The sequence below is a fragment of the Phoxinus phoxinus genome (genome assembly GCF_949152265.1).
Source record: "Phoxinus phoxinus genome assembly, chromosome: 17".
Lineage (NCBI taxonomy): Eukaryota > Metazoa > Chordata > Actinopteri > Cypriniformes > Leuciscidae > Phoxinus > Phoxinus phoxinus.
In genome coordinates this window covers 29,488,799-29,501,643 of record NC_136892.1, presented here as the reverse complement: position 1 = coordinate 29,501,643, position 12,845 = coordinate 29,488,799, and the positions used below count along the sequence as shown (strand labels likewise).

The 12,845-nt window shown below is 37.5% G+C and overlaps 2 protein-coding genes across 5 annotated transcripts; one reads left to right on the top strand and one right to left on the bottom strand.

The window, feature by feature from the left end:
- The first annotated feature begins 1,326 nt into the window (after positions 1-1,326).
- hwa (huluwa) lies at positions 1,327-5,538 on the top strand. 4 transcript variants are annotated; one of them, XM_079585813.1, is made up of 5 exons: positions 1,327-1,348; positions 2,040-2,196; positions 2,429-2,950; positions 3,581-3,767; positions 4,775-5,489. In XM_079585813.1, the coding sequence occupies exons 3-5, from the start codon at positions 2,570-2,572 to the stop codon at positions 4,939-4,941; spliced, it is 735 nt and encodes a 244-aa protein (XP_079441939.1). In that variant the 5' UTR covers positions 1,327-1,348; positions 2,040-2,196; positions 2,429-2,569; the 3' UTR covers positions 4,942-5,489. The 4 variants fall into 4 exon arrangements, with proteins under 4 accessions (XP_079441939.1, XP_079441938.1, XP_079441936.1 ...); XM_079585812.1 differs by lacking the exon at positions 1,327-1,348 and having other exon boundaries at positions 1,883-2,196; XM_079585811.1 differs by lacking the exons at positions 1,327-1,348; positions 2,040-2,196 and having other exon boundaries at positions 2,236-2,598; positions 2,686-2,950; positions 4,775-5,479.
- A 173-nt stretch (positions 5,539-5,711) lies between these two features.
- rpl37 (ribosomal protein L37) lies at positions 5,712-8,906 on the bottom strand. The gene is made up of 4 exons (XM_079585814.1): positions 8,782-8,906; positions 7,773-7,908; positions 6,656-6,740; positions 5,712-5,817 (listed from the first exon to the last, which is right to left on the bottom strand). Exons 1-4 carry the CDS (start codon positions 8,782-8,784, stop codon positions 5,748-5,750), a joined length of 294 nt encoding a protein of 97 aa, XP_079441940.1. The 5' UTR covers positions 8,785-8,906; the 3' UTR covers positions 5,712-5,747.
- Positions 8,907-12,845: the final 3,939 nt, after the last annotated feature.

Below are 12,845 nucleotides of genomic sequence, written 5' to 3'. Positions count from 1 at the left end.
AGTGTGCACAGGCCAGACTTGAACCTTTATTGAAGACTTTTGGGATGCGTTGAAACAGAGAACCAGACTCCACCATACAACAGGTCACCAACACCAACAACACTCCTGTCTGAAAATATATTCATATTCCTAACCCTGAACCTAACCTACAACCAACCCTTAAAATCAGAGTGAAATGATAAATGATGTAGAAGCACTGAACCCTGGTTGTAAGACTAAACTTGACATAAACTGTAAACTTGTCCCTCAAATCTGATTGGTTGATTGGAATGTTGTTCCAGGAACATGTTGTGACATCAAGTCCACCATACAACATCAGTGCCTTACCTCATTGATGCGTGTGTGAGAGCAGATCCCAGCATCCATTGTGGAAAACCTCCGCAGAAGACTGGAATCTGTTAAAGCAGAAAAGAAAGAACAAACTTTTATTCGGTTTCATCGAGGAAATCCTTTATTTTTCTTACCAATGAGAGCTTATATATATATATATATATATGATATAATCTGATTAGATTTGGAGCATGATTTATGTAATTTTCTTTTCAAATCTTTCCTATTTGTGTGCACATTATTACTATTATATCATTTTTGCACATTCGTTTTCTGAGAGTGTACTGTATATTTGAAAGGGGATATTTGGAAACGACACCCTCCAGCTCAACAGACTGGGTTTCACAGGCAACGTGCAAATATATGAACTGTCTGAGCGAGAAGAACATTGTCTCGTGTCAGTCATAGCTGCGTTTGTGTCCCATGAATCATACTCGCAGCTTAAAATGACACTTACGCTTACTCAGGGTCAGAATGGCTGTTTTTAGAAGAGTGTGATCCTAGATATTTCTCAGAAAAACTAAAAAAAGCCAACTGTTCATCTGTGTAATATGTGCTCACCTTTGCATCCACTTGGAAAATCCACCATTGTGCAGATGTATTTTTCAAATGAGCTACAATTTATGCAGAAAATATGTTTCACTTCTTCTGACATCTAAGGAGGAGGCAATTCATGACATTTCACAACACCTACAGAGCTTGTGTTTTTGTGCTTTCAGCCTAAGTGCTATGTATTATTCTCTGTGGAATAATTACTCACTTGTAAATTGTTTTGCATAAATGTTCCTGCAAAATGAATGGACATAAATAAGTGCTTAAGGGACCATCTAAAGGGCATCATGTCTACAGGGATAGAGGTTAGGTTCACATTTTAATTATTTCTTTGACGGCTACAAAGAAACAACATGTACTGTGTTTGTGATTGCATTTATACAACTGAACTAATGAAAATGAACGACGAGTATAATCTTAAACTGGTCTATACTGCCCTCTCTCGGACATAGAAATCAATTACATGGTGAGAACAATCTATCAAACATTTAGGCTACTAAAATAATACGGTGTTAGTAGTAGGCCAATTTATATACCATTATAGTGTTAATATTTTGATATTTGGAATTTGCTTTTATTCATATATATTATTTTAGGTAGGCTAAGGAGCCTAATTGTATGTGTTTCTGACATTTTTATTAGGCCTATAGGTTTTTCCTGTTTAGCTTAGTAGGCCTACTTCAACATAAACGTATTTCAGTTGGATTTTTAAAATAATTTTAGGTTTTTATTTAATATTAGCCAAATATTGTATTTCAATGAACTAAAACGATTTTTAATAGTTTTAGTTAACAATGACAACACCGGCTAACAAAACACCAAACGTTTCCCTCAGCAAAAACTGATTAATAAATAATTAGGCTACATCAAGGCCATGTGTATGGGTTTTAAGATTTACTGTATGTTTTTATTTAGAATAGGCCTACTTTGGGAAAATGCAAAAAAAAAATACATTAGATTTTAATAGGCCTACATTTATAAATCCTGGCTATTCCGGCTCACAGTGAGTGACTTTTAGCAACATGAAGTAGCAAAAACATGATATAGCTACATTAATATTATTTACATTTAATATTGTCACCAAATGTCTCTTTCTTAAGCATTTCCTTAGCAAACTCCAGAACTTTCCGGGTGACTTTGTTTGCTTGGTTTTCCAGTCAGATATCACAGCCTTGATTTCACCTCAGCTGAAAGTCCTAAATAAACAACAACAAAGGGACTCCCTGCAATATTGAACTTCATTATTGTGATATTTTGAGGGCTTGTGAAACAAAAAAGACGGCTTAACACTCCAAATGCATTCTCATCTATGAGGTAAGACTGTAAAGTTGTTGTAAACTGTCGATTTCAAGCGGTGAAAAGCCAGAAATCTCTTGACGCATCAATTGATTGATGTCAATGGGGCGCACCTGCGGTTCAACAGTCGACTGTCAGTTTTAGTCATTTTATAGATAATATTTTACATGAAAACATTAATGATCACAGGTGAAATTGTGTAAACATCAAAATCACATCATATATCTTGATTTGTGATGAAATGTCGCAGCTGGGATCGGCTGTGCCCTCATCAAACTTACCCGAGAGCCTCCCGGTGTCCAGTTTGGCCCTGCTGATCCTGGTGCTCATTCCCTGCGTCCTTTTGCTCCTGCTTCTCAACTGCCTGTTCGTGGGATACAAGCTGTTCCGCATGACCCGGAGGAAGAGAGACCGATGCGGGTCGGAAACCTCGCTCATGCACTCCTCATATTCCACCCGCCAGAGAATCACCCGCTTCTCTGATGAGCCTCTGTTCGCTCCAAACAGAAAGATCAACTATGTTTCGGTCTCGGAACCGATGCTGGCGCCACCCATCACCTCATCCCTGACCTCCTCGGCGGAGAGAAGGGCCACCGGGCAGCGCGCCAGGTTTCTACGCCCGGATGGGGCCACTTACGCCGGGTCCGAGTCACTGCGCGTGCCGAACTGGAGGAAGAGCGCCCCGGTTCTGCTGCTGTCCAGCGATTCGGACACGGAGCGAGTCAACACGGTCCCACCGAACTCACCAGCACTTCATGTGACTCCAAATAGGGTAGGGTAAAAAAAAAAGCCAGTTCTGAATCCTGATACATTATAAAATGTAATATTAATTAACGTATTAAGGAAATATGTTAATGTTTATGGTAGTTATGGACCTATTGAATATTAATTTGAGTATTAGGATGTCAATGTTGATTGTGAGTATGGGCCTAATGGATATTAATTTACATTTGATATTAATTTATAGAATATTAATTTGAGTATTAAGGAAAGATGTCAATGTGTATGGTGGTTATGGGCCTAATGGATATTAATTTGAGTATTAAAGAAAATATGTCCATGTTTATGGTGGTTATGGGCTTATTGAATATTAATATGAGTATTAAGGAAAGATGTCAATGTTTATGGTTATGGGTCATAAAATTAACCATGGGTTTGCTACACTAACCATGAAACTGCTTAAACAAATGGTAATCAATCTGCCAAAAAAGTATGGTTACTACACTTTTACTATAGTAAAACCATGGTTAATTTTCCTTCTGACACTACAATTTAAACACCCCACTATACTATTGGTAGTACCATAGTATTACTATAGTACCATTCTGTACCGTTTTTGGCTCCCAGTGAAATGTGTGTGATCCTATGGAAGTAATTAACCATTGACCTGCACTGGTTACAGTTCACGATGCCGATGACCTCCATGCGCAGAAGCAGCACTATGGACCTGGAGAACGCTTCTCTGGATAAGATCCATGTGGAGTGTGAGTCCGCCAGCATCATCCCGCCGGAGATCTCCTGTTATGTGGCGTCATCGAGCCCCTCGGTGGGGGGGTCTGGACTGGACAGTGACTTCGGAGCCAGTGCAGGCCAGTTTTGTGATCGCATTCATTCAAAAGTTCAAACCATTTCTTTAAGATTATACTTGGTCTGAGTTATACATCTATAAGATATACTTTAATATATTTTTTATACATCTATAAGATATACTTTAATATTTTTTTTTTAATGTTTTTGAAAGAAGTCTCATATGCTCACAAGGGGTGCAATTATTTTATAAAAAATATAATTTGATGTAAAATATTATTACAATTTAAAACAACTGTTTTCTATTTCAATATTTTTTTTAATGTAATTTATTCCTGTGAAAGTTTTTTTTTTTTTTTTTAAAGCCATGACTCCAGATTTCAGTCACAGGATCCTTCAGAAATCATTGTAATATCCTAATTTGGTGCTCAATTTTTAATAATGGTTATTATTATTATTATTATCAACAGTTGTGTTGCTTAATATTTTTTGTGGAAACAGTGATCCATTTTATTCAGGATTCTTTGATGAATAGAAAGTAAAAAAAAAAAAAACTGAATTTCTAAGAAATGTAAATCTTTTGTAACATTAAATGTCTGAACTGTATCAGTTGAAGAATGTATCCTTGCTGAAAAAAAAAGTATTATTTTCTTAAAAAAATACTTACCCCAAACTGGTATAAACTGAATGAAGGCCTATCACAGTTTCCACAAAGTATAAAGCAGCACAACTGTTTTTAACATTGATAATATTCAGAAATATTTATTGAGCATCAACTCATCATATTAGAATGATTTCTGAAGGATCATGTGACACTGAAGACTGGAGTAATGATGCTGAAAATACAGATTCGGTCAGGAATAAATTACTTTTTAAAATATATTAATTTATTTTTATTGTAACAATTCACATTATTACTGTTTTCCTGTATTTTTGATCAGATAAATGAAGGCTTGATGAGCAGAAGAGACTTCTTTCAAAAACATAATTATTCCAATCTTTTGACACACCAGTGGTGTGTAGATTTGGAGTTTGTCCATTCTTTGATTTCTCCTAATTGTACATTTAGGTGTATCTCTGCGTATCCTTTCCATGGACAGTGATGGTTTCCCGGGCTCAGTCTGGGCATCCGCTCTGGAATGGGATTACTACGACCCAAGTTACGTCACTCAGAACCACATCCCGAAACACAGACCCCACGCACCTCCCATCACCACCAAACAGTACTGGGTCTAGAGCCTGAAGAACTCCAGAACAAGACTCACTTCAGTCTCAGACTTCATTCTAGAACTTCATTGAGCTGAGTCTAGATTTATTGTCTGGGTTTAGTGCATTTAATGTTCACTTGCTGTTTTAACTGCAACACATCACATGTTGTCAAAGCACACAATCCAAAAAAAAAAAGTTCACGATCACAGCTTCTTTCTGCAGCAACTCCTGACAGGTTTGTTTTGTTCACATGAATGCATTTTCAGAATCACTTCATTTTTCTCACTTTAGATCACTTTGACACTGCATTTATTTTACACGCTTTAGATTTCTCACCGTTTTTGTTTATTTTTATGTTTCTCACATGGAGTTACTGAGGAGTTTAGAAAAGACTGTTCACACAATTTTGACCCCCTTCACACTCATATGAAAGAAAAGTATTATTTAGATTATGCCTGAATTTAATAATAAAGTTTTAATATACAGGGTCTTATTTTATTGCTGTCGACCCAATCTAATGCAACAAGAAAATGAACATTAAAAGTTATTTTCCTAGCGACACAAGTTTGCATTTGAATTTTATACTGCAAAAAAGCTGCTCACGAGTTTAAAATCTCAAATCTGGTTAAAACTCCCATTAAAAGCTGAAATACTTACAAAAAATTAAATAATTTCACTATGGTACTCTTTAAAGATTCTCTTCACTTAAGCATTTGGTTTGTATTGATATAATTATTTTTTGTCAGACAGTTTGAGAAGTACCAAGTGTTTGTGAGAATGAATAAGGCATTCAGACAGACATTTCAAACATCACTTTTTATTGGAAACACAGTTTATGAGGAGCTGGACGCAGCCACTGCTGCCCGACGGGGCTTGGGCACGGTTCCCTCACGGAATCCATTTCTGAAATGCACAGAAAACACTTCAGTTAGCATTACAGCACACAGATCATGTAAAAAAAAAAAAAACTATTTAAATGAACTTAGGGATATTTCACGAGCTCATGACATGATCAATAGATCTGAGATAGGCAATAAAATCCCCACCAACAAGAGTTTCAAAAATCCACTAGTTTGAGGAATAAAAACTGATTACTGAAAACAGATCCTAACAGAAGTATGGGTCCGGCTTACCTCCGTACAAAAATTAATAATCACTGGACAGTCATAAGTTCAGACATTTATGTTTGGACATCATTGGTAAGCCAACTAATCTAACCGGACAACATGCACTCGAGTTTTGGACGAACATCAGTGCAGAATCTACAGGAAGATCTCTTAACTACAATTAAATATAACGGCATCAATCTCAACCCCGCTGAAACCTTTCAGTGTGTCAGAGAAAAGTGCATAATATATAAAGGCTGTGAAAAAAAAGTGAAAGAGTAAATTTTTTTGAAAATGCTAAGAAAACTCTACCCTGAACTAGAAAAAAAAGCCATGTAAAGCTAAAAGACTCTTATGGTGTTTACACAACATTGATGTACTAAAAACAGATGATAACGTTCTCATTACAATCCCATGGATCTGTGAAAATGACTAAAAAGGCTGTATTAAGCATTTTCACAAATTCACATTTTTGTTGTTCACATAGTGACGATAAAGGCATTGTTTTCAAAAGCTTGCGTTTACAGGCCCCCCAAGACACGTTGTCGTGTAAATGAACGGTCAAAACGCATAAAAAGTTGTGTTTTCAGTGTAAAGCGGTGTCGTGATGACAATCTGAATGCACGTTTACTCACCTGAACCTGCGGAAAACAACCTTCATGTGCCTCATGCGGCCAGTTCCTGTGGTGCTGCGTCTCTTGGCCTTTGTGCTCCAGTTGTCTACAAACAAAAGCAATCATTACACTCCACACACACACGAAAACAAAGATGCACTTGACCAGATGAGCACCTGTGTTCTGTTCATCAACATCTCAAGCTTACCTCAGTTCAAAACACTGTTATCACTGGACAGTCAATTGTTCAGACATTTGTTTTTTTGGTCATCACTGGTAAGTTAATACTACAGACAGAACACAGCCGTTTTTGCAGTTTCCCTATTTTTTTTGTTTTTATTGTGTGTAAATGCGTTACATTAAAGTGCCCCTTTTATGCCATTTTAAAGGTTCCTAATTTTGTTTTGAATGTCTCCTATAATAGGTTTACATGCATCAAAGGACAAAAAAAAACAACCTCATAATATACATTCCATCATCTAATTTCTAAAAAAGTCTGAAAACGGTTCATTTGAAAGATGTGTCTCTAAACGCCACCTTTCCACGAGCCTACTCTGATTGGTCAGAGAGCCCAGTCTGTTGTGATTGGTCGAACGCTTAAGCTTTTCTATTACTATATCTGATTTTCAGCTCCAGATCTTCCTAAGCACTTGATATACAGTGATACGAACAGTAACAACGGCGTCGGGTTTTCAGTATCAATTCCAGCGCGAGTCCTCATCTTTTGAAGTGCATAAAAGTGGATTCGCACTGAATTCGCGATGAAAACGGCGTCTTCTCAACATGTCGACAACACGAACCAAACTCTTCCAGTCTCGTATACAACTACAGTGTTCGATGGTCAAAGTAGACGTCGTTCACAGGCAGCCAATGAAGACCATAGACTGGCATTACGTAAATAGGAAGAGACTTAGAAAATTTTAGCAGCTCAGAATCGATTATATCTTTAAGGAGACACTATTTGTTGTGCGCTTTGATCTCTACAACTTACATTTTACACTACAAATAGCGACATTTCTGCATGAATGGCAGTATTAAAAAAAGCATAATTGGGACACTTTAATGTTACCAATGCAATAAAGCTGCTTGAACCTGTATCTGTCCAAAGTCAGCCCACACCTTTGAACTGTGAACTTACACTTTCTCTTGCGCTTGGCAGGGTAGCCGCACTTCCCGCAGGTGGACTTCTGCAGGTGATACGCCTTGGATCCACAGCGGCGGCACAGAGTGTGCGTCTTATTACGACGCTTTCCGAAAGATGACGTACCCTTCGTCTGAAAAACAAAAAGACATTCATAATTCACATTATTGCTTAAAAGGTCTATTAATGCATCAGGTTTCCTACATAGACAGCATTCATCAATATGCAGCTTGATTGGATAATGTTAATTGTCTATTCTGAGACTGCAGTGCACACAATAATGTTTATTTCACGTTAGTCAGCTCACTACATTTTAATTCCTAACATGCGGAATTACAATCTAGTAATAATAATATTACTTAATATTAATAAAGCAGCTCGCTAGGTTGCCCACAATGATATGAAGGAAGCTAAATAAGTTGAGATGCCCAACAATTATGTATAGTTAGAAAGACTGGTTAGCTAACGTACTATTTAATGATAATAGCTAACCATGGACTATGACTTCTGTTAAACTGTTTAGGGAAGGAAACATACTAGGCTGCGAGACTTTTAATGCACAACAATGCTGTCTAGAAAAGCAGCTTAATAGCCTTTAAAAAAACAACATGTCTGCACAGGCCAAGCATGTAAACTCACACCACTAACGTTACTACAACTAGTTTCTAACGCTCATTTCTTTACTGTCTAATTTAACAGTCTCTCAAATATATTAAGACCCAAGACTACGTATAATTAAACGATTTAAATGAATACTGGAGATCGTTTTAAAGCTAACCGGTTTATTTTCACGAGTTCGTTACAACTGTACGGGAATGCTAAGCGTCATGCTAACCGATAAAAAAAAATCATCTATAACCTCTCATTATAGAGGAATCACAAACATATTAGATGATACTGAGTCTTGAACACATATGCTTGTGATATTATTAATGTTACAGTGATTTAAAACAAGCCACGAATCAGATGTTGGAGGATTTTGAAGGCAAGGCGCTGTGAGACTCACCATCTTTCCTCAGAGCTGATTCGAAAGAGACCGGAAGAGGATCCGGTGTTCCATTAAAACACCACCGGCGATCTTACGTTGCAACAACTAAATGCGTCCCCCTAATGTTGCACTGCGGACTTCTCCATTCAATCATAACGAGTCCTTCAAATATAACAAATACTTTTAATGACGATGACAAAACGTATTTTCAACCTAATAAGTAGCTTTTCTGGTCACTAAAAGGATAAATTAATTAGCCATTATTCCAGAAATGCCAACTACGATAACAAGATTTAGCCTGTAGCCTTTTTACACAATGAAAACCACACATCTATAACGATCAAAAACATTTTAAGGAAATGATGTCTTAATATCTTAAACTTAAGATTGTATTAAAGATTACTGTTAATGTTAGGTTTAGGTGGAAGGTTGTAATAGGCTAATTATAATTAGCTTCATTTAAAGACAACAAAAGTAAATAGGATAATGTTTTGCTTAGCCTTTTCTTCGGGAAACAAAGCCAGACATTTTTTTTATTGATTTGTCTTTTACAAATGGCCTTTGAACTGCAAGGACTCACAGCCACCGTAAACATAAATAACAGAGCTGCCAAAAACGTCTAGACTCAAACTGCCCCTAAAAAAATCCTAAATGACCTTCATCCATACACAATGATATCACTGCATGATAAAGCACTGATTCCTTTTCAAGCAATTCCAGTTTTTGACATTTTTGTCCCATATAGCTGGCTAGCCTATGATGTTATTACATTAAAATAGCCTAGTTAAATTCTGTTTGTCAGTTGTCAATAATCACCTAAGGTAAAAACATTACAATGGCCTTCCAATGAGAAATAATTATTTCATCTTACTTTTACTATCACTTATGTTCATTATATTATTATCACATTATATATGTATCACTATTTTATTTATATTATTTTATTTAGTTAATACTTTCCGCATTATTCATGTTTTCCTAATTGGTGTTTTGTTTGGGCAACCAAAATATAGCCGTCCAACTATCGCTGCAAAGCACGCTTCCTCTTGTAATTGCAGTCATTGATCCTGCTCTGATGTCCCCTAAACCCTTGCGTCGTCTTTCTTTAATGGTGTGAAACCAGTCTAGGTCTGCAATCCCTCCCTGCCCCATTGGTGCTGATGAGAGGGAGTGGAGCGCGTCACCGACTGCGCGCGCTCTGCATTCGTGACGCGCATTCTGCAGGAGTGTCGCGTCTTTGCAGGTGATGCGAGATTTCTACCCCTCCGCATACTGAAGATCCACCTCAGTGGGCAGTGATACTATCGCTTTCTCTGACATATGCACGGGCAGACTGCTCAAACGCGACACCGAGGCGAGCGGCAGCTGCTATGGAGACGGAGCGCGCATCAGTGCCTGTGAGGACGGTAAACACGCGCGGGTGTGCCTCGATGTGTCTTCTCAATCTGTAGGGCAAAAGCGACCGTGGCTTTCTCGAAGGATGGGCTACTCAGATCCGACGTATAGTAGAGATCTGCTAGGAAACAGATCCCTCTGTTTTATTTTCATATGTGCTTTTGGACTGGTCACCTTATTGCAGCAAATCCTCTATGGCAAGAACTACATTAAAAGGTAAGATTATGATTTTATCAATGATTAATGCAACAAAAAAAAAGTTCGGTGTGGGTATCTGTTCTGTATAATAAAGCAAAATTTATACTTATAATATGAAAGTCTTCAGCAGTTATTCTTAGACATATTCTAGTCATATTGCACCCATATTGCTTCGAACCTCTTAAATTTGAGCTCCATTAAATCATGCCATACACAGTCCCTTGAATGACTGTCTATGCAGCGAGACGCTTGAGTCTGTTTTTCTTCTTCCTCTGTTTATTTTTCTCTTCTTGATTTTTTTTTCTATCTTCAGCCCTTTAAACAGCTCATACATCTTGCATAAACCTGTGTGACAGCAAAAATACATATATTGCAGAACCTTATCCAGTTATGTCCATAATACGATATAGGCTATTAAAAAAAAAGTGCACTGGAAGACTGTGATGTAGCCTCTGTTTTTTTTTTTTTTTTGCATGAGCACATAGCCTAGATTCAAGCACTGGAAATTAATAATGCATTGAAATCATGGTGCTGTTTCATAAGACCCAGATTTCATGCCTTTTTTGGGACCACATCATACTAACAATAAGCCCCGGAAGGTGAATCATTTGAGTTTTTTTGGGAGCGGAGGTAAGCAGAGTGAGATGGCTCAGCATTGCGAGGGTGTTTGAGTGTGCGTGTGTGTGTGTTTGTCTATGTAAAATGGCGTCTCTCGTAAGAAGCGCCCGCAGTGCATTATGGTTCCTGCGTCCCAGCAGATGCCCATATGCTGAATTCGAGCTTTCTCACACTCCCACCTGAACCCCCCTCCTGCGTCCACCTCTAACACACACTCAGCATTCATGACATCAGAGCCTGGCGGCTGCGTTTCGATTGCATGAATGCTGTCCTGTACCCCGTATCTATTCTGCTGAAGTGGAGAGAAACAAGCGTATGGGTGGGTGAGGGTTTCGGCTTCAGTGTAACATGCAAACTGCAGATTCAAAACCACGCAGCAATGGAGACCAAATTGAGACTTTTGAGTTTTTGCTTCTTCTTCTTCTTGTTTTGTTTCCTTAGTGTTTCAAAGCAGATCTGTGAATAAAAAACTGAGCTCAGATTTACTAAAAAAACATATGCTTTCATTATGAAAATGAACTTAAAACCCCAAAATAGTCTGAATATGATTTGTCTTCCGAGACCAAGTTATCTGGGTCATTCTATATTTTTAGTGGTGTTTTGTCAAGGCAAATGGTATTTTCTATTGCTAAATGGTCAAATGATTATCGCTGTATTTCTGTTTATGGCTTTGACCAAATCCTAAACCCTGGTGAATGATAAAAAATAGTTAAAAAATCCCATAGATTTAAAGAGGGTGTAAAACCAAATTAAGGTTTATAGAACTGCTCATTTGGCTTGGATCAATAAAAATGTATTTTGGAAAGTCATAGAAACGCTATAATGGACCCCAACCCCCCCGCCCCCTCTTCCACAATAGCGAAATCATATTTTTTTTACCCTTAATTGACGACTTTTGAGAATTTTAGAATTTGGTTTTTAGACGCACAAGTCGTCATATAAACTTCTATATAGTGGGAGGACGACAGCAAATATAATTTTTGTATTCCCATTTGCTCCAGTAGCAAAAGAAAAAATCAATGAAAGCATTTCCACGAATTTCCAAGAGAGGGGAGAAATATCGAGAGATTGATCGCAGCAGTCAGAGGAGAGAAAGATGAACTGGCCATCACTCTCTCAGCTGTAGAAACACCTTCGCAGCTGTGTTCATTTGTTTAAAAATGAAAATATGAAAAACACTGGATATGCGATGTTGATAACTTTGGAAACGCGCCATCACGAGTGTGATTGGTGTTTCACAGCAAGATAAGAAAACAAGTGTTTATTTCTGAGCTGCATGCAACATGCGTCCCAATTCCTGTACTATTTTGATTAATTGGAAAACATTCAACACAACGAATCATTAACAAACGACTTATTTTTTAGTAGGGCCTAAATCAAAAATTCCATCCGAAGTCGCATACTAGGTGAAAAACAATATGTGGCCAAAGTAATTCACAGTACTCAAAGAGTATAGGCAAAAAGCACCCGGATGATACTTCCGGCTTCTGCACTGTAAACTCTAATCAAAAGCATGCAAACCGATTGACTTAAAAAAACAAGTAAAGTGAAATAGGAATTGTATGATGTTCTGACAATTGCTGTTAGTCTAGTTCACTTACACAAGAGTTCTAGCAACTAAAAAAGAACTGAGTACTTGATAATATACTTTATAGATTTACTCTTGACTTAGTAAAGCTACTCAGAATTACTGACTCCCAGAGTGCACTGCGGCATAACAAAATTAAGCAATTGCATAAAATGTAAAACAAATAAATAAAATGTAATTGCTGCCGTTGATTTGTTTTGCACGCTGAATGTTGATGTCTGTGTGACTCAAGCAAGGTCAATTGCAAGATATTGTCACAACTACATGGGGATTTTGTTAACAA